Source organism: Hemibagrus wyckioides, linkage group LG15, assembly GCF_019097595.1.
Source record: "Hemibagrus wyckioides isolate EC202008001 linkage group LG15, SWU_Hwy_1.0, whole genome shotgun sequence".
Classification (NCBI taxonomy): Eukaryota; Metazoa; Chordata; class Actinopteri; order Siluriformes; family Bagridae; genus Hemibagrus; species Hemibagrus wyckioides.
The window spans coordinates 2,340,815-2,363,528 of NC_080724.1; the positions used below are offsets into that span (position 1 = coordinate 2,340,815).

At 39.2% G+C, this 22,714-nt stretch overlaps 1 protein-coding gene across 1 annotated transcript; it reads right to left on the reverse strand.

The window, feature by feature from the left end:
• Positions 1-1,346: 1,346 nt before the first annotated feature.
• ptk6b (PTK6 protein tyrosine kinase 6b) lies at positions 1,347-21,982 on the reverse strand. Its single transcript, XM_058410628.1, has 8 exons — positions 21,498-21,982; positions 11,996-12,117; positions 11,601-11,761; positions 9,775-9,943; positions 4,480-4,638; positions 4,104-4,285; positions 2,360-2,513; positions 1,347-2,209 (listed from the first exon to the last, which is right to left on the reverse strand). Exons 1-8 carry the CDS (start codon positions 21,866-21,868, stop codon positions 2,028-2,030), a joined length of 1,500 nt encoding a protein of 499 aa, XP_058266611.1. The 5' UTR covers positions 21,869-21,982; the 3' UTR covers positions 1,347-2,027.
• Between the last annotated feature and the right edge of the window lie 732 nt (positions 21,983-22,714).

Below are 22,714 nucleotides of genomic sequence, written 5' to 3' on the forward strand. Positions count from 1 at the left end.
ATGGAGTTGTCCCTCCCTTTGCAGCTAGAACAGCTTCATCTCTTCTGGGAAGGCTTTCCACGTCTATTGTTAAAAGCGCTATACAAATAAATTGAATTAAAAAGTGAAAACTGAATTCAATGTATAGCAAAATGGCCTTGTCATTCCAATACTTTTGCAAATGTGTTTCTTTTTTCCAGCCACATAATACACTTGTGTTGAGATCTATCTAATCTATTGCCCCTTTAAGATAACCAGTGTATGAAAGTCAACCATATGTGCAATAAAAGTGCCACCTTGTGGTAAACCTTCACTTCATGCATGAACAAAATCATGGTTGCCTGACTGACTCACTTACTATAATTCAGCTGAATTTCCCTAATTTTCTTCCGAGGAAATTTAAAAGAAAAAAATTAAAAGAACCACCATTTCCTAAACATACACTATATTGCCAAAAGTTTTGGGACATCTGCCTTTACATTAATATGCAGTTAACCCATCCTTTGCAGCTATAACAGCTCCAACTCTTCTGGGAAGGCTTTCCACAAGGTTTAGGAGTGTGTTTATGGGAATTTTTGACCGTTCCTCTAGAAGTGCATTTGTGAGGTCAGGCACTGATGTTGGACGAGAAGGTCTGGCTCACAGTCTCCGCTCTAATTCATTCCAAAGGTGTTCTATGGGGTTGAGGTCAGGACTCTGTGCAGGCCAGTCAAGTTCCTCCACACCAAACTCACTCATCCATGTCTTTATGGACCTTGCTTTGTGCACTGGTGAATAGCATGATAATTGAACACAAGGAACAACCCTAGTGGAAATGTAGTGGCCGGTCAGAAAATTCGCCTACCAACCAAGTTATTGCAGGTCAAAACACATACTGTGAATAGAGCAGAAAATAGTGACAGTAATGATTTTAGTAAAACAGCGCACAGGCATTAAAGCCTTCATGGAGCACCTGAATACAGAGCATACTAATTCATCTACACTCACTACCTCTACTGGAATTTTTTTTCATAGCATATATTTTCACTACACATTTGGCACATGCTCTGATCCAGTGGTCTACCCATCACAATTTGGCCCTTCATCAAACTCAAAGCTCAAATCCTTACTCTTGTCCATTTTTCCTGCTTCTAACACATCGCCACATTCTAGTGTTTTCTTGTTCTAACAAATCTGCTTCAACCCATGAAGGAGCTGATTAATTGGAGCAATGAAAACTCTTTAGGACCTCCAGTACATGATTCAGAAACTGTGACTTAAATCAATCAGATGAGATGAGCTGATGAAGCTGAAACCAACGAGTTCCATGAGAGTGACGTGATGTATTTTCTAGTCTAAAAAAATAACAAGAAGTAATCTGATCTTTTAATAAAAGTTCTTATTCTTGTATCAAAAAGCTGTACTGTGTGAACACTGATAATGTTTCAGAAGGATACATACATGAAAACTATAAGCTGCAAGGACAAACCATGAGCTCAGGAGCATGTGCTTGGTCTTTTTCATGATCAACTTTAGCCGGCGTTTTAGCCGATCCTGCTCTGATTGAATGCCGGTTCAAAGATTTCGGTCACGGTGCAGGAAATAACTGTATGTAAGTCAACATACATCCATATTTTAATGAAATATGAATGTAATGAAATGTGCTATGGCAAAGCTAATGAAATAGGCTTCCATTAAAATGTATACTTGTCATCGCTTACAGTCTTGGTGCATAAAGCAAGATCAGATATTTTACAGTTCTTGATGATTATGGTGCTTCTTAAATTAAACTGGAACATCTTGACAATACCATTACAGGAGATCCATGATGTCTGTATAGCAATTAATAAACTTATATAAAATCTAATTACAAATAATACATTGTGTACAATTAATATACTAGGGTATTTCAGATGTGCCACTGTCTTAAATCCGTACGAGATTGGACAAATTATATACAGGAACTTTACAAAGTCAAAAAATATATAACACACTGTACATTTCTCTGCAAAAAAACAGAAAACAAAAAAAAAATGTATGTACACTATATACACACAGGATATATGGAGCTAAGTGACACGGTTAATGCACTCGTGAAGCTCAGATTTCAGCCGCTTAAAATCTGGACGATCCTCTGGCTGCTTGCTCCAACAGGACTGCATAATCTCATAGATGAAAGGAGGACATTTGGAAGGAGCAGGCATCCTGTAACCATTTTTGATCTCTTTAAGTACACCTTTATTTCCGACACCTGCAAAAATGCAAGAACAACACCACCACCAACAAAGTATTGTTACTTATTGAAGGAAAGTCATTTCATCATGCTGGTTTCAACCAAACTATAACGTTGCAACTGTGTTGCTGGTGTAGCTTTAAAAAAAGAAAGCAGATTAAAGTTTACCTGAATATGGAATTGCGCCAAACGAATAAATCTCATACAAGAGAATACCGAAAGACCAGACATCAGATTTATTCGAGAAAATGCCAAGCTCCATAGCTTCAGGTGCCGTCCACTTGTACGGGATTTTTGTTTCATTAGACAAATAGATCGGGTCCTATAAGAGAAATGTAAACACATACAAGTTATAAAATACCTGCAAATAAATAGTTTTCAAATTAATTATAAATTTTTTTTTGTTTGTTTGTTTCATCCTGAACTCCAATCTTAACCTTTGTGGCAAATATTCGAAAAACATCACATTCATATCTATATTTGTTTACAACTCTTAAGTTCAAATCACATTCCTAATGTAGACTGTTCTGTCGGATCGAAAAAGCCATCTTAATTGGATCAATTTAATTATTAAACAAGTAAACACTCCACAAAATTTGCATATACACTATATTGCCAAAAGTTTTGGGACACCCCTCCAAATCATTCAGGTGCTGTTTTTCAGGGGTTGGGCTCGGTTCCTTAGTTCCAGTGAAAGGAACTCTTAATGTTTCAGCTTCATACCAAGACATTTTGGACAATTTCATGCTCCCAAATTTCTGGGAACAGTTTGGGGATGACCCCTTCCTGTTCCAACATGACTGCACACCAGTGACCAAAGCAAGGTCCATAAAGACATGGATGAGTGAGTTTGTTGTGGAGGAACTTGACTGGCCTGCACAGAGTCCTGACCTCAATCCCATAGAACACCTTTGGGATGAATTAGAGCGGAGACTGTGAGCCAGATCTTCTCGTCCAACATCAGTGCCTGACCTCACAAATGCGCTTCTATAGGAATGGACAAAAATTCCCATAAACACACTCCTAAACCTTGTGCTCATTAGCAGGTCAGAGCCTTCCCAGAAGAGTTGAAGCTGTTATAAGCTGCAAAGGGCGGGACAACTCCATATTACATCCATGTGCACGTAAAGGCAGACGTCCCAAAACGTTTATCAATATAGTGTACCGTCCATTGACCTCAGGACTTTATTCCAATTCAATTCAATTTTATTTGTATATCGCTTTTAATAACAGACATTATGGAAAAGCAGTTTTACAGGAATATATAAATTCAGGATATGAATTAAACATGATCCCAAATAGATAGAGACACTTTATTGATCCCATGAGGGAAATTCTTGAAACAGATGGTGGCCTGTGCAGGGATCGAACCCGCAACCATGGCGTTATTAGCGTGACTTTGACAAGAAAAAACTCCCTGAGACAACATGAAGAAGAAACATTGGAAGCTACCAGACTGGAACCCATCCTCATCTGGGAAACACCAGCGAGTATGATTGATTATAAATAATCTGCTTATATAACTGTACTAAATGATCAATAAAGTGGAATTACGTACGCAGGAGATTCATTCTATTTAGAACCTGAAGTCAGGATAAACAATACCTTAACTTTAAACTTAAAAAAAAAATTCTCTCTGTTTCTATACTTCTGTAAAGCTACTTTGAGACAATGTCCATTGTTAAAAGCGCTATACAAATAAACTGAATTGAATTATTTAGTTGAAGTCCCCTCACATATATTGGGTTGATCATTTGGATTGTCATTGGACGTGTCATTTTGTCTCAGTGAATTACATCTTGAGTGAGCACAATGGCATAAGCATTTTGTGTCAAACCCAAGGGTATCCTATATCCCTGTATGAGTTCATGAACACTCTGATAGTCCTACTGCCCAATGTCCAAACACACACCTTGATAATTCGTGCTAAACCGAAGTCAGCCACTTTGCACAGGTATCCTTCACTAACAAGCACATTGCGAGCTGCCAGGTCTCTGTGAATACTATTATGATCCTCGAGGTAAGTCATCCCATCAGCCACCTGGTATGCCATGTTAGTCAAGATTTCCAGGTCTAAAGCATTGCCCTCTGGACCTTAGAAAAGAAAGCAGATGTATGTAAATATAATTTACAGCTTCAGATAATAAACTGTACAGCGGTGTTGGCAGTAAAACACACTGTTTCGCAAGGATAAGGTTCTCAAATAAAGGGTGCTTTTACTGAGCCTCTCGCCTGAATAATTTGAACCCTTGCTCAGAAAAAAGATTAGATAAAGAGTGATGACTTACTGCGGAGTAATTCCAGCAGGTTTCCCTTCTCCATGTACTCGGTGATGATGTAATAGGGTGTGGAGGAAGTGCATATTGCGAAGAGTGAGATAAGGTGGTTGTGACGCAACTGTTTCAAAACCTCAACCTCCATCTGAAACGTTTTCTGGTTCAGAGAGTCTAAAAGGAAGACATATTAAAATAAGACAGGTGACACATTAAAGTTCAGGCTGGAATGTTACACAGCACTCTCCACCAACATCTTGGGCTACACCAGCTGAAGAAATGTCTTCTGGAGTAATGCTGTTCATCCCTCAAGTACAGCTCCAAGGATGTATAGAATCTATTCCAAGGCAAATTGAAGCTGTTTTGGTAGTTCACAGTGGCCCAACACCTTACTAAGCCATAATGCCATAATGTTGAATGTTGTGACCTCACAAATGCGCTTCTAGAGGAATGGTTAAAAATTCCCATAAACACTCTCCTAAACCTTGTGGAAAGCCTTCCCAGGAGAATTGAAGCTGTTATAGCTGGAAAAGACGGGCCAACTGCATATTCCATTCATGTGCAGGTAAAGGCAGACGTCCCAGTTTTGGCCTGGCTCGCAGTCTCCGCTCTAATTCATCCCAAAGGTGTTAATATCAGGTTGAGGTCAGGACTCTTGCTTTGGTCACTGGTGTGCAGTCATGTTGGAACAGGAAGGGGTCATCACCAAACTGTTTCCACAAAGCATGAAATTGTCCAAAATGTCTTGGTATGAAGCTGAAGCATTAAGAGTTCCTTTCACTGGAACTAAGGGGCCGAGACCAACCCCTGAAAAAGAACACCTGAATTTGGAGGGGTGTCCCAAAACTTTTGGCAATATAGTGTCTAGGAGCTCATCCATCATTTCAACCACCAGGGGGTAGCACTGTCATAGGTTACATAAATGATTTGCTCTTTTGTTCTGATAATGTGAACCAAACAACAAAGTGCTGTTACTTGTTGTTTTTTGCTGAGAATCGTGATGAATCTAAACTGCAGCTTAAACTTAAAGTGAAATATTTGGGACATGTTCCAACATCTGAAGATTTACAAACTGACTCCGCCAAGGTTGCTAGCATCTTCATGGTCACATAGCCATAATTTGGCACTGAATGATTATGGCTAATGGACAGCACTGTTTTGGAACAACTAAAAACTGGAGATTTCATCTGCTCCATGTTTGGATAGTCCAGATTATGAGAAGACCTTTCAGCTTTCTGTGACAAAAATAAAAAGAAGTGTTCGGACCCAACGATTCTAGGTCAGCCTCTGTGTTCATTGGCGTCTACGACTAAAGCCTTTGTGTCTATTGTGTACCAATGCATAAATGTTATGTTCATGTACCATGTACACCATGAAGCACACATTCTCAGAAACAAATACAAGAAACAAATTCTTGTGTGTTAACACTTCAAAGTCTATCGTTTCCCTTGGCAGGTTTTCCTTTTTATCAATGCAACACATTGTATGCAGCTATTCTATAACCATGTGAGCTGGAAAGAGTACCTCATTATCTATATTTTATATATAGCTTATACACTATATTGCCAAAACTATTCGCTCACCCATCCAAATAATCAGAATCAGGTGTTCCAATCACTTCCATGGCCACAGGTGTATAAAATCAAGCACCTAGGCATGCAGACTGTTTTTACAAACATTTGTGAAAGAATGGGTCGCTCTCAGGAGCTCAGTGAATTCCAGCGTGGAACTGTGATAGGATGCCACCTGTGCAACAAATCCAGTCGTGAAATTTCCTCACTCCTAAATATTCCACAGTCAACTGTCAGCTGTATTATAAGAACGTGGAAGTGTTTGGGAACGACAGCAACTCAGCCACGAAGTGGTAGGCCACGTAAACTGACGGAGCGGGGTCAGCGGATGCTGAGGCGCATAGTACGAAGAGGTCGCCAACTTTCTGCAGAGTCAATCGCTACAGACCTCCAAACTTCATGTGGCCTTCAGATTAGCTCAAGAACAATGCAAAGAGAGCTTCATGGAATGGGTTTCCATGGCCGAGCAGCTGCATCCAAGCCATACATCACCAAGTGCAATGCAAAGCGTCGGATGCAGTGGTGTAAAGCACGCCGCCACTGGACTCTAGAGCAGTGGAGACGCGTTCTCTGGAGTGACGAATCGCGCTTCTCCATCTGGCAATCTGATGGACGAGTCTGGGTTTGGCGGTTGCCAGGAGAACGGTACTTGTCTGACTGCATTGTGCCAAGTGTAAAGTTTGGTGGAGGGGGGATTATGGTGTGGGGTTGTTTTTCAGGAGCTGGGCTTGGCCCCTTAGTTCCAGTGAAAGGAACTCTGAATGCTTCAGCATACCAAGACATTTTGGACAATTCCATGCTCCCAACTTTGTGGGAACAGTTTGGAGCTGGCCCCTTCCTCTTCCAACATGACTGTGCACCAGTGACCAAAGCAAGGTCCATAAAGAGTCCTGACCTCAACCCGATAGAACACCTTTGGGATGAATTAGAGCGGAGACTGAGAGCCAGGCCTTCTCGTCCAACATCAGTGTGTGACCTCACAAATGCGCTTCTGGAAGAATGGTCAAAAATTCCCATAAACACACTCCTAAACCTTGTGGACAGCCTTCCCAGAAGAGTTGAAGCTGTTATAGTTGCAAAGGGTGGACCGACGTCATATTGAACCCTATGGATTAGGAATGGGATGTCACTTAAGTTCATATGCGAGTCAAGGCAGGTGAGCGAATACTTTTGGCAATATAGTGTATCTAAACCACATGCTCACTTAACCAATCGACCTGACCTGAATGTGGAAGAATCATTCATCCAACTAGCACAAGGAACTCCTTCTGCTGCATAGGCAAGTGTTGAAGATTTTGGTGTGGTTAAGTCTAACAGTCTCTGCACATCTCTACAGCACAAGCAGCTGAATTATTTGCACTTACGAGAGCATGCATCTTGGCAAAAGGCCTTTCTTTCACTGTCTACACTGATATTGTATGCAGTCTCTGTTGCTCAGGATGCAGGCGCACTCAAACTAAACAATCGCTCTGTATTGATTGCTAATTTACTGGACGCAGTTACACTTCTGTCTCCTATTGCTGTTTGTAAATGTAAAGCTCACGCTAATAACTCTCTCTGTGCTGATTCAATGGCAAAGGACAAAGCATTGCATTCTTTCCAAACAGCACTGCAGATGAATGAGTCTACAGATCCTGAAAATGCTAACTGTGATGATTTTTCATGGACTAGCCCTGGCTGCTTTGATAAATTACAGCAACGGTGAAAGAACTGCAATGTTGGAAATCTAACTGTATTAAACATCCCTTTACAGGTTTTTGGTGCAATTCAGACAAAACTCCCTCACATCTCGATGCTTTCACTATTTGGTGCAATTCATACACTATATTGCCAAAAGTTTTGGGACACCCCTCCAAATCACTGAGTTCAGGTGTTGTTTTTCAGGGTTTTTTTCCGCTCGGCCCCTTAGTTCCAGTGAAAGGAACTCTTAATGTTTCAGCTTCATACCAAGACATTTTGGACAATTTCATGCTCTTTGTGGGAACAGTTTGGGGATGACCCCTTCCTGTTCCAACATGACTGCACACCAGTGACCAAAGCAAGGTCCATAAAGACATGGATGAGTGAGTTTGGAGTGGAGGAACTTGACTGGCCTACACAGAGTCCTGACCTCAACCCCATAGAACACCTTTGTGATGAATTAGAGCGGAGACTGCGAGCCAGACCTTCTCGTCCAACATCAGTGCCTGACCTCATGAATGTGCTTCTAGAGGAATGGTCAAAAATTCCCATAAACACACTCCTAAACCTTGTGGAAAGCCTTCCCAGAAGAGTTGAAGCTGTTATAGCTGCAAAGGGCGGGACAACTCCATATTACATTCATATGCATGTAAAGACAGATGTCCCAAAACCTTTGGCCTCATGTTAGCATTTATATAAAATACTGGCATGTTGTTATCTGAGCAACCTGGGGTGATGGAAGTGCTGAGAAGATACAGGAAATGATGACCTGACAATGAAAATGGGCTAATCTTAATATGGCTAACATTAACAAATTGATGAGATGAGAGATTTGTAACAACTATCTAAAGGTGTAAATTAAAATGTGAGGAAATAAAAAACTAATTTCTTGGAAATTTCTTGGAACGTATATTCAGTTTCAGTAACACTTAAGTGCACCAAAATAATATTGAAGTATAGTAACAATATGCAGTTACTCATCTATTCCCCACTCCTGTAAGCAACCTAATAGCGTACTTCCACCTGAGTGCAGAGTAAGGCACTGTAACTAAAAAGATATGGATCTTTGCACAGGAGGTGTCGTAAATCTCTATAGTCTAAACACAAGCTAAAAACTGGTGATTTTTATATTGAGGTGAACGTGCAAAGGACACACTGTAGACCATATAATTAACACTCAAGCTCTAAAATAAGAGAAAAACATGACCAAAAACATCAGGAGTGAACAAAAGATGTATACAAAAGACATATATGTGTCATATGTAAGCAAAAAACACACATGGGTTGAACGTAAATGATTAAATAATTCAGCTTTTATCACATAATCATGGAAAATACAAATAGGGCTTTATTTATAATCCAAAAATCAAACCAAAAAGGGGTAATGCCATGAGCTGGTGCTACAGGTATAAAGTGACTCAAGTGAAAACCATGGTGAATTTGGTTACCTTTTTAACCAAATGTACCAGCCATTTTTACCTTTAGGGACGTGGTGGCTCAGCAGTCAAGGCACTGGGTCACTGATCAGAACTGCCAAGCTATCAACGTTGGGCCCTTTAGGGGCGCTGCACTATGGTTGACCCTGCGCTCTAAACCCCAACTTGATAATAAGCTAGGATATAACAAAACCCAGGGCTGTGGTAGCTCAAGTGGTCAAGGCTCTGGGTTGTTGGCCAGAAGATCAGGGTTCAAGCCCAAGCACTGCCAAGCTGCCACTGTTGGTCCCTTCAGCAAGGCTCATAACCCATCTGACCCCAAACCTCCAAGGATGGGATATGTGAAGAAAGAATTTCACTGTGCAGTAATGTACTGTATATGTGACAAAGGCTACTTAACTTAACTTAGAGTCCAGTCACTGACTGCTCAGTTCAAGCTTACATGAGAAGTGATGGCATCACCCTCAGACTCCTCAGATATGTATGCTTCTAGATTTTGGTTAGCAACTGACTGACTATTAAACATGATCTTTTTATCCTGTGCTGAAGTGCATGCTGTGAAAAAATTGCAATCTGCTCTAATAGCTGTGACTAATTGTACTATAACACAGGTGATAGCTTACCATTGTTCTTGAGAATTTTGATGGCCACGTTGGTTTGGTTCTTCCACTTGCCTCGATAAACGTCAGCAAAGTAACCATTTCCCAGCTTGTTCTCCAGAGTGAAGTCTTCTTTGGGAAGTTCCCACATGTCCACTGTGGTGTGAGACAGGTCTTGCTGCTTGGGCTTTCGCTGTAAGCAGACATGTTACCACACATTTACATTTCTTCTATATTCAGGGTTGCCAAGTCTGCAGTTTGACATATTGCATAACTTTTATTTAACTTATGCTTGTATTGAAGTATTTCACACTATCTAATTTATATTCTAATAATAAAACTGTGCTAGATGATAAAGAGAATAATAACATCAGAACAAGATCCTGAAACTGTAAATAGCTTCAGCAGCTGACAAGCTTCATGTAAGATGTGTTCATTTATAAAAACAGACTATGTTTTTGATTACTACTACACAGTGATTTTTATTAGTTGATATATTATATATATATACAGATTAGGTACAACATTCTGAGCAGTGAGAGGTGAAGTGAATAAGACTGATGATCTCCTCATCATGGCACCTGTTAGTGGGTGGGATATATTAGGCAGCAAGTCAACATTTTGTCCTCAAAGTTGATGTTAGAAGCAGGAAAAATGGACAAGTGTAAGGATTTGAGCTTTGAGTTTGACGAAGGGCCAAATTGTGATGGCTAGACCACTGGATCAGAGCATCTCCAAAACTGCAGCTCTTGTGGGGTGTTCCCGGTCTGCAGTGGTCAGTATCTATTAAAAGTGGTCCAGGGAAGGAACAGTGGTGAACCAGTGACAGGGTCATGGGCGGCAAAGACTCATTGATGCACATGTGGAGCGAAGGCTGACCCGTGTGATCCGATCCAACAGACGAGCTACTGTTGCTCAAATTGCTGAAGAAGTTAATGCTGATTCTGATAGAAAGGTGTCAGAATACACAGTGCAGGACGGGTCAGCGCTGTTTTTGCCAGCAAAAGGGGGACCCACATTTATTAGGTCGGTGGTCATAATGTTATGCCTGGTCGGTGTATATTTTATTTATGGGAGTAGTATATTTAGAATATTAATCTTATAGTCTATATTTAATGGGCCAGTGTTACCCAAGATCTGGCAACCCAGGACTACATAGACATTTGCACACAAACACAACAATTTTTAATAATTCTACATTAAGTGTACCTAGTGTTTGCAAATGCTCTCACACTGTCTCATTACTCATGACCAGGGGAATCCTTCCACTTTTATTTTACTGGGTCATAAAGCCTAGTAAAACGTTTATTATTCCCCGGTAAATCATTTTCCGATGAGTTCTTTTACAGTAGATACTGAAAATAGCATTTCCTGTTAAGGTGAATGTTATCATTTACATCATTTGAATTATTTAAAACACGATGGCTGATTGTGATGCCAGATGAAGCGAAAATATCCTGCGCATCAGGTTTATTCGTATGCCTGTCCGCCTCACTCTGCCCTTACTGACCTTCACGTTTCACCGTGGAAAGCTTGGCTTTCAGTCGGACGCTTATAGCTGGAGGATGGAGGAACAGTAACTACCAGGCTAACACTTATCTCTGTTACGGAGTCGTATTTAAACTTGTGCTTAGTTGAATGAGGACCAGATTTAATCAATAAAGTACTAAAGTACTTTAGTAAAATTCTAGAAAAATGCCCCTGCTTATGAAAGAACAGCTAGAGCTAAAACCACTTCCTCAATTCTTCTCAGTTTCTAAGGGGACGATGTTTCCAACACAATACAAAATTTGAGAACAACAAAAACAACTAAATAAATAAATAAATAAATAAAGCTCATTCTGTCTCACCCTGACGCAGGGTTTTCCCAGTTTGTTCACAGAGGCCAGAGGATGACCCTGATAGTGTTGAATAAGGTCCAACAAACTGGAGAAGCTACAGGACTCTTCCACGTAGAATTCATTCTCTGAGTGGTAGATCTTAAAGTGCTTGGCTTTGTTTTTTACCTTAACTGATTCAAAAGAAGTCTTGTTAGAAAAATGCGACAACAACAACATCTCAGTAACTGTGCTGGACATTTGCATTCGTGAAATTTTCACTTTCTAGAATTAATTCTTGCTTAGAATTTGATGTTTATGTGTAGGCTGGCATGAATAGCATCAGACTTGATCAATCGAAAGCTTCAAAATCTTTTTCAAATATCTTTATCAGACTATATAAAGCAAATAGGCTTTAAATGACACACCTGAGAGAACGTGGCCCACATTGTCGGTCTCACTGACTCGCACCAGGAAAGCTCCATCTTTGTTTTGATCTGTCAGGAGGTGGCTGAGACACTCGATCCGATTCATTTGGCCAAAGAACCACCTGATGAGGATAAGAGCCATAATAAATCAGTGCTTTCAGTTTTGGTTAACTAATACACACTTTTAAGGCAGGCTTATTCATGTATTAGAATTTCCTATTGCACTGTAAAGTTAAGATCAGTATCATGCGGGGAAACCGTATAGCTTTTTTTTATCTTTAGGCATTTGGAAAGTCGTAATCATACCATCACACAGACAGACAGTCTGGCTTTCTCAAAAGACAACCTTACTTCTGGAGGTTTTATAACAACTGTACATCTAGTGGAACTTTTCCTTAGTAATAACAATGTAATAGATCACATTTCATTACAGTATGACCATATTGTTTGTATAAGTTAGGAACTCTGTGTATAAGTTAAGGAGCTCTGTGTATAAATTAGGAGCTCTGTGTATAAGTTAGGAGCTCTGTGTATAAGTTAGGAACTCTGTGTATAAGTTAGGAACTCTGTGTATAAGTTAGGAGCTCTGTGTATAAGTTAGGAGCTCTGTGTATAAGTTAGGAACTCTGTGTATAAGTTAGGAACTCTGTGTATACATTAGGAGCTCTGTGTATAAGTTAGGAACTCTGTGTATAAGTTAGGAACTCTGTGTATAAATTAGGAACTCTGTGTATAAGTTAGGAACTCTGTGTATAAGTTAAGGAGCTCTGTGTATAAGTTAAGGAACTCTGTGTATACATTAGGAGCTCTGTGTATAAGTTAGGAACTCTGTGTATAAATTAGGAGCTCTGTGTATAAGTTAAGGAGCTCTGTGTATAAATTAGGAACTCTGTGTATAAGTTAGGAGCTCTGTGTATAAATTAGGAGCTCTATGTATAAGTTAGGAGCTCTGTGTATAAGTTAGGAGCTCTGTGTATAAGTTAAGAGCTCTATGTATAAATTAGGAGCTCTGTGTATAAGTTAGGAGCTCTGTGTATAAGTTAAGAGCTCTATGTATAAATTAGGAGCTCTATGTATAAATTAGGAGCTCTGTGTATAAGTTAAGAGCTCTATGTATAAATTAGGAGCTCTGTGTATAAGTTAGGAGCTCTGTGTATAAGTTAAGAGCTCTATGTATAAATTAGGAGCTCTGTGTATAAGTTAAGAGCTCTATGTATAAGTTAGGAGCTCTGTGTATAAGTTAGGAACTCTGTGTATAAGTTAGGAGCTCTGTGTATAAGTTAGGAGCTCTGTGTATAAGTTAGGAGCTCTGTGTATAAGTTAAGAGCTCTATGTATAAATTAGGAGCTCTGTGTATAAGTTAAGAGCTCTATGTATAAATTAGGAGCTCTGTGTATAAGTTAAGAGCTCTATGTATAAATTAGGAGCTCTGTGTATAAGTTAAGAGCTCTATGTATAAATTAGGAGCTCTGTGTATAAGTTAAGAGCTCTATGTATAAATTAGGAGCTCTGTGTATAAGTTAGGAGCTCTGTGTATAAATTAGGAGCTCTGTGTATAAGTTAAGAGCTCTATGTATAAATTAGGAGCTCTGTGTATAAATTAGGAGCTCTGTGTATAAGTTAAGAGCTCTATGTATAAATTAGGAGCTCTGTGTATAAGTTAGGAGCTCTGTGTATAAATTAGGAGCTCTGTGTATAAGTTAAGAGCTCTATGTATAAATTAGGAGCTCTGTGTATAAGTTAGGAGCTCTGTGTATAAGTTAAGAGCTCTATGTATAAATTAGGAGCTCTGTGTATAAGTTAAGAGCTCTATGTATAAATTAGGAGCTCTGTGTATAAGTTAGGAGCTCTGTGTATAAATTAGGAGCTCTGTGTATAAGTTAAGAGCTCTATGTATAAATTAGGAGCTCTGTGTATAAGTTAGGAGCTCTGTGTATAAGTTAAGAGCTCTATGTATAAATTAGGAGCTCTATGTATAAATTAGGAGCTCTGTGTATAAGTTAAGAGCTCTATGTATAAATTAGGAGCTCTGTGTATAAGTTAGGAGCTCTGTGTATAAGTTAAGAGCTCTATGTATAAATTAGGAGCTCTGTGTATAAGTTAAGAGCTCTATGTATAAGTTAGGAGCTCTGTGTATAAGTTAGGAACTCTGTGTATAAGTTAGGAGCTCTGTGTATAAGTTAGGAGCTCTGTGTATAAGTTAGGAGCTCTGTGTATAAGTTAAGAGCTCTATGTATAAATTAGGAGCTCTGTGTATAAGTTAAGAGCTCTATGTATAAATTAGGAGCTCTGTGTATAAGTTAAGAGCTCTATGTATAAATTAGGAGCTCTGTGTATAAGTTAAGAGCTCTATGTATAAATTAGGAGCTCTGTGTATAAGTTAAGAGCTCTATGTATAAATTAGGAGCTCTGTGTATAAGTTAGGAGCTCTGTGTATAAATTAGGAGCTCTGTGTATAAGTTAAGAGCTCTATGTATAAATTAGGAGCTCTGTGTATAAATTAGGAGCTCTGTGTATAAGTTAAGAGCTCTATGTATAAATTAGGAGCTCTGTGTATAAGTTAGGAGCTCTGTGTATAAATTAGGAGCTCTGTGTATAAGTTAAGAGCTCTATGTATAAATTAGGAGCTCTGTGTATAAGTTAGGAGCTCTGTGTATAAGTTAAGAGCTCTATGTATAAATTAGGAGCTCTGTGTATAAGTTAAGAGCTCTATGTATAAATTAGGAGCTCTGTGTATAAGTTAGGAGCTCTGTGTATAAATTAGGAGCTCTGTGTATAAGTTAAGAGCTCTATGTATAAATTAGGAGCTCTGTGTATAAGTTAGGAGCTCTGTGTATAAGTTAAGAGCTCTATGTATAAATTAGGAGCTCTGTGTATAAGTTAGGAGCTCTGTGTATAAATTAGGAGCTCTGTGTATAAGTTAGGAGCTCTGTGTATAAATTAGGAGCTCTGTGTATAAGTTAGGAGCTCTGTGTATAAGTTAAGAGCTCTATGTATAAATTAGGAGCTCTGTGTATAAGTTAAGAGCTCTATGTATAAATTAGGAGCTCTGTGTATAAGTTAGGAGCTCTGTGTATAAGTTAAGAGCTCTATGTATAAATTAGGAGCTCTGTGTATAAGTTAGGAGCTCTGTGTATAAGTTAAGAGCTCTATGTATAAATTAGGAGCTCTGTGTATAAGTTAGGAGCTCTGTGTATAAGTTAAGAGCTCTATGTATAAATTAGGAGCTCTGTGTATAAATTAGGAGCTCTGTGTATAAATTAGGAGCTCTGTGTATAAATTAGGAGCTCTGTGTATAAATTAGGAGCTCTGTGTATAAGTTAGGAGCTCTGTGTATAAATTAGGAGCTCTGTGTATAAGTTAAGAGCTCTGTGTATAAATTAGGAGCTCTGTGTATAAATTAGGAGCTCTGTGTATAAATTAGGAGCTCTGTGTATAAGTTAAGAGCTCTATGTATAAATTAGGAGCTCTGTGTATAAGTTAGGAGCTCTGTGTATAAGTTAGGAGCTCTGTGTATAAGTTAAGAGCTCTATGTATAAATTAGGAGCTCTATGTATAAATTAGGAGCTCTGTGTATAAGTTAGGAACTCTGTGTATAAGTTAAGAGCTCTATGTATAAATTAGGAGCTCTGTGTATAAGTTAGGAGCTCTGTGTATAAGTTAGGAACTCTGTGTATAAGTTAGGAGCTCTGTGTATAAGTTAGGAGCTCTGTGTATAAGTTAGGAGCTCTGTGTATAAGTTAGGAGCTCTGTGTATAAGTTAGGAGCTCTGTGTATAAGTTAAGAGCTCTATGTATAAATTAGGAGCTCTGTGTATAAGTTAGGAGCTCTGTGTATAAGTTAGGAGCTCTGTGTATAAGTTAGGAGCTCTGTGTATAAGTTAAGAGCTCTATGTATAAATTAGGAGCTCTGTGTATAAGTTAGGAGCTCTGTGTATAAATTAGGAGCTCTGTGTATAAGTTAAGAGCTCTGTGTATAAATTAGGAGCTCTGTGTATAAATTAGGAGCTCTGTGTATAAATTAGGAACTCTGTGTATAAGTTAGGAACTCTGTGTATAAATTAGGAACTCTGTGTATAAATTAGGAACTCTGTGTATAAATTAGGAACTCTGTGTATAAGTTAGGAGCTCTGTGTATAAATTAGGAGCTCTGTGTATAAGTTAAGAGCTCTATGTATAAGTTAGGAGCTCTGTGTATAAGTTAGGAACTCTGTGTATAAGTTAGGAGCTCTGTGTATAAGTTAGGAGCTCTGTGTATAAGTTAGGAGCTCTGTGTATAAGTTAAGAGCTCTATGTATAAATTAGGAGCTCTGTGTATAAGTTAAGAGCTCTATGTATAAATTAGGAGCTCTGTGTATAAGTTAAGAGCTCTATGTATAAATTAGGAGCTCTGTGTATAAGTTAAGAGCTCTATGTATAAATTAGGAGCTCTGTGTATAAGTTAAGAGCTCTATGTATAAATTAGGAGCTCTGTGTATAAGTTAGGAGCTCTGTGTATAAATTAGGAGCTCTGTGTATAAGTTAAGAGCTCTATGTATAAATTAGGAGCTCTGTGTATAAATTAGGAGCTCTGTGTATAAGTTAAGAGCTCTATGTATAAATTAGGAGCTCTGTGTATAAGTTAGGAGCTCTGTGTATAAATTAGGAGCTCTGTGTATAAGTTAAGAGCTCTATGTATAAATTAGGAGCTCTGTGTATAAGTTAGGAGCTCTGTGTATAAGTTAAGAGCTCTATGTATAAATTAGGAGCTCTGTGTATAAGTTAAGAGCTCTATGTATAAATTAGGAGCTCTGTGTATAAGTTAGGAGCTCTGTGTATAAATTAGGAGCTCTGTGTATAAGTTAAGAGCTCTATGTATAAATTAGGAGCTCTGTGTATAAGTTAGGAGCTCTGTGTATAAGTTAGGAGCTCTGTGTATAAGTTAGGAGCTCTGTGTATAAGTTAGGAACTCTGTGTATTATTTTGGAGCTCTGTGTATAAATTAGGAGCTCTGTGTATAAATTAGGAGCTCTGTGTATAAGTTAGGAGCTCTGTGTATAAGTTAAGAGCTCTATGTATAAATTAGGAGCTCTGTGTATAAGTTAAGAGCTCTATGTATAAATTAGGAGCTCTGTGTATAAGTTAGGAGCTCTGTGTATAAGTTAAGAGCTCTATGTATAAATTAGGAGCTCTGTGTATAAGTTAGGAGCTCTGTGTATAAGTTAAGAGCTCTATGTATAAATTAGGAGCTCTGTGTATAAGTTAGGAGCTCTGTGTATAAGTTAAGAGCTCTATGTATAAATTAGGAGCTCTGTGTATAAATTAGGAGCTCTGTGTATAAATTAGGAGCTCTGTGTATAAATTAGGAGCTCTGTGTATAAATTAGGAGCTCTGTGTATAAGTTAGGAGCTCTGTGTATAAATTAGGAGCTCTGTGTATAAGTTAAGAGCTCTGTGTATAAATTAGGAGCTCTGTGTATAAATTAGGAGCTCTGTGTATAAATTAGGAGCTCTGTGTATAAGTTAAGAGCTCTATGTATAAATTAGGAGCTCTGTGTATAAGTTAGGAGCTCTGTGTATAAGTTAGGAGCTCTGTGTATAAGTTAAGAGCTCTATGTATAAATTAGGAGCTCTGTGTATAAGTTAGGAGCTCTGTGTATAAGTTAGGAACTCTGTGTATAAGTTAAGAGCTCTATGTATAAATTAGGAGCTCTGTGTATAAGTTAGGAGCTCTGTGTATAAGTTAGGAACTCTGTGTATAAGTTAGGAGCTCTGTGTATAAGTTAGGAGCTCTGTGTATAAGTTAGGAGCTCTGTGTATAAGTTAGGAGCTCTGTGTATAAGTTAGGAGCTCTGTGTATAAGTTAAGAGCTCTGTGTATAAATTAGGAGCTCTGTGTATAAGTTAGGAGCTCTGTGTATAAGTTAGGAACTCTGTGTATAAGTTAGGAGCTCTGTGTATAAGTTAAGAGCTCTATGTATAAATTAGGAGCTCTGTGTATAAGTTAGGAGCTCTGTGTATAAGTTAGGAACTCTGTGTATAAGTTAGGAGCTCTGTGTATAAGTTAAGAGCTCTATGTATAAATTAGGAGCTCTGTGTATAAGTTAGGAGCTCTGTGTATAAGTTAGGAACTCTGTGTATAAGTTAGGAGCTCTGTGTATAAGTTAGGAGCTCTGTGTATAAGTTAAGAGCTCTATGTATAAATTAGGAGCTCTGTGTATAAGTTAGGAGCTCTGTGTATAAGTTAGGAGCTCTGTGTATAAGTTAGGAGCTCTGTGTATAAGTTAGGAGCTCTGTGTATAAGTTAAGAGCTCTATGTATAAATTAGGAGCTCTGTGTATAAGTTAGGAGCTCTGTGTATAAATTAGGAGCTCTGTGTATAAGTTAAGAGCTCTGTGTATAAATTAGGAGCTCTGTGTATAAATTAGGAGCTCTGTGTATAAATTAGGAACTCTGTGTATAAGTTAGGAACTCTGTGTATAAATTAGGAACTCTGTGTATAAATTAGGAACTCTGTGTATAAATTAGGAACTCTGTGTATAAGTTAGGAGCTCTGTGTATAAATTAGGAACTCTGTGTATAAGTTAGGAGCTCTGTGTATAAATTAGGAACTCTGTGTATAAATTAGGAGCTCTGTGTATAAGTTAGGAGCTCTGTGTATAAATTAGGAGCTCTGTGTATAAATTAGGAGCTTTGTGTTTAAATTAGGAGCTCTGTGTATAAATTAGGAGCTCTGTGTATAAATTAGGAGCTCTGTGTATAAGTTAAGAGCTCTATGTATAAATTAGGAGCTCTGTGTATAAGTTAGGAGCTCTGTGTATAAGTTAGGAACTCTATGTATAAATTAGGAGCTCTGTGTATAAGTTAGGAACTCTATGTATAAATTAGGAGCTCTGTGTATAAGTTAGGAGCTCTGTGTATAAGTTAAGAGCTCTGTGTATAAATTAGGAGCTCTGTGTATAAGTTAGGAACTCTATGTATAAATTAGGAGCTCTGTGTGTAAGTTAGGAGCTCTGTGTATAAGTTAGGAGCTCTGTGTATAAGTTAGGAACTCTGTGTGTAAGTTAGGAGCTCTGTGTATAAGTTAGGAACTCTGTGTGTAAGTTAGGAGCTCTGTGTATAAGTTAGGAACTCTGTATAAATTAGGAGCTCTGTGTATAAATTAGGAACTCTGGTGCCTAATGACTACCTTTAAGTGACCAATAGTAGTAAGACCTGACCTCTGGCTTAAATTTTTAAAAAATACTCTTCATGTAATTTATGTAAGCTGACTTTCTGTCTGTCTTTATTAAATATACATTATATCTATATTACACTCCTACTTTTAAATTCTATTTCTTTTTTACATTATATTTATTTTCATTACATATTTCTCATTTTTATCTGTTGGATTCACAACTGACCCCAGCAAGAATGAGCTGCTTTCACCTGTGTAACTAATCATTCAATCATTATCCTAACGATCTGTGGTGACCGGATATAAAGTGATCCATCTCCAAAGACAGGACTGGGGAACCTACCTTCGACATTCTACATATTTTCAGCAGACAGACAGATCCTACCTGGATTTAAACCCCTCTGCTGCGTAGCTCTCAGAATTCACATAGTCTTTAATATTGTATAATGTACTTGTGACATACAGCAGGAAGTTGGTCAATTTGTTGGAGCGGTGAGTGAACTAGTAACTTCATACCACAGAACTTTATGAAATGTCACTGCAGATCATTTCCTCAACTCCACTGCACAAGCTGATGACCTCCTAAATGATGGACTGATATATATGATATATAGATATCTAACAGGTCTAACAAATCCGAGGTCCATAGGATGGTGATGCCAGGGAGGATTATACAGCCATTTTGACCTTCATGCATAACTTTAAGTTTTAGGACATTCTGCCATGTATTATGGTGACAAAAAGGTGGAGTCTGATCAGAATATGTCAAAGCGGTGTAAGCAATCTGGACATTCTCTCTGCAATGCACACAACAAGCACATGGTCTAGGATACTGTTCCTCAACAGGACTGAGATTGGAGGCAATCATCATCTGGTTGGGGAAACCCTGACTGGATGACTTCAGTGCACAGCAGAGGGTGTTGTGTGTTTTTGAAAGAATCAGTGTTGTATCTAGTCAAGCTGGACATAGAGATACAAGATCTCAAATTCCAACTCTGCTTGCCTTAATCTGAACAACAGTGCTGAGAAAGCCGACTTCTGCATTTCAGTATAACCGTACACAGCTAATCCGAAAGCAAGAATGAGGTGGCACTTCCTTTATTTGCCTCACATGGCTTGGCTCAAGTTATTGGCACTGACTGCTTTTCAAACACATTAATGAGTATTTTAACAGATCTATGTATATGTGTGTGTGTGTGTGTGTCTGTCTGTGTGTGTGTGGGTTTTTTGCACTTATTTAAAAAATACACACTTAGGTCACACTCATGTTTAGTCATTTTCTTAAATGGATGGGAAAAAGGCTGAAAAGTAAACATTTTAGTGGGTTGTACATTGATCTGGCATAACATTATGAGTACTGACCAGTGAAATGAATAAGACTGATGATCTCCTCATCATGGCATCTGTTAGTGGGTGGGATATATTAGGCAGCAAGTCAACATTTTGTCCTCAAAGTTGATGTTAGAAGCAGGAAAAATGGACAAGTGTAAGGATTTGAGCTTTGAGTTTGACGAAGGACCAAATTGTGATGGCTAGACCACTGGATCAGAGCATCTCCAAAACTGCAGCTCTTGTGGGGTGTTCCCGGTCTGCAGTGGTCAGTATCTATCAAAAGTGGTTCAAAAAAGGAACAGTGGTGAACCGGAGACAGGGTCATGGGCGGCCGAGGCTCATTGATGCACGTGGGGAGAGAAGGCTGGCCCGTGTGATCCGATCCAACAGACGAGCTACTGTTGCTCAAATTGCTGAAGAAGTTAATACTGGTTCTGATAGAAAGGGGTCAGAATACACAGTGCAGGACAGGTCAGGGCTGTTTTGGCACTAATGTTTGGTCATAATGTTATGCATGGTCAGTGTACACTAAGATGCATGTTTAATCTGACAGCGTTGGACTAAATTGCAATAACCATAAAATTGAATTAGAATTGTGTGTGAGCTTATAAAAAAATCCCATTAGTACCAATTACGTTTTTATACCAATGTAAAATGTGTTTCTCAATGAAATGCCTAAAGAAACAGGATTAGTATAACCTGGTTCATATTTATAGAGTCATATCAAACCCCAGCTGCTCAGATTAGTCGGTGAACTATTTTGGTCACTTGTGGGTCAAGGTTTTTTTATACACTCAAACCATAATGCCTAACTTAAATCTTAACTGGTTAATTTGAGGCATTATGGTTTAAGATAAGGTTCTCTGGTCTAATTTAGACACTCTGGTCAGGTTTATTCACTTCGAAAGCGCGTGGGCAAAGTCCGAGCTTCCTTTTTTGGGGGTTATTTTCACACACACACACACACACACACACACACGTTTAGGAAACGAAAAAGGTCTAGATGAGTTGACTCACGGCTGCGACGTGATCGATTCGGCGCGCCCCAGGAAATTGTTCGGCACAACCCCGGTGGCGAGCACACGCCCGCTGGCGTCCAGTTTGGCGGCGGTCCACCAATCCCCCTCGCGCCTGACGACGCGGAACCGATCGCCGGCATCGAACGACAGCTCATCGGAATCGCGCGCTTCGAAAGCCCATAATGCAACATAAATGGCACTCTCCTCCAACGGCTTATAGCGCTGCTCCAAATCCTGTTCACTGGACACTGTTCGCAGGTCGCCGTTCGAGCCTTTCCTCTCGAGTCCTTCGTTCACTTTTTCGCTTTTGAATATTCGGTCCCATAGTGACCGGAGACACGGGCACGATCTGGTCAAGCACTCCTCCATATGGTCCTCTACGGCGCGCTCTGTGCAGACGTGCCCCGGGTAAATGACTGCGCGCGAGCGCTTCGTAGTGACCGAGAGACCGGGAGAATTCCAAGCACGCTTCTACTCAGAGGGGGGAAATGATCTAACGTAAAAGAAGTCCACAAACTTCCTCATTTCTACCACGCCTACAAGCGCAGGGCGCACGAAAAACTGCGTAACAGCTGAGTGGAAGCGATGCGTATCGTTTCAGTAAACGATAAAACCGCTGCACGCAGAGTTAAAACCTTAACCTTCATTCTAAGCAGTAAAGATATCAATCAGCACTTTTTCTTAGACAACAGTGGAACCATCAAGAGGACATGTGCACGTGCAGGATATAACTAGTAGAATAAAGCTTTGGCGACACGCGTTAGTTCTTACAAAGTACCGTATATTATTCTATTCATGATTCCAATACCAAAATACATAATACACCGAACAGGCATAACATTATGTCCACTAACAGGTGAAGTGAATAAGACTGGTGATGTCCTCATCATGGCACCTGTTAGTGGGTGGGATATATTAGGCAGCAAGTCAACATTTTGTCCTCAAAGTTGATGTTAGAAGCAGGAAAAATGGACAAGTGTAAGGATTTGAGCTTTGAGTTTGATGAAGGGCCAAATTGTGATGACTAGACCACTGGATCAGAGCATCTCCAAAACTGCAGCTCTTGTGGGGTGTTCCCGGTCTGCAGTGGTCAGTATCTATCAAAAGTGGTCCAGGGAAGGAACAGTGGTGAACCGGAGACAGGGTCATGGGCGGCCGAGGCTCATTGATACACGTGGGGAGAGAAGGCTGGCCCGTGTGATCCGATCCAACAGA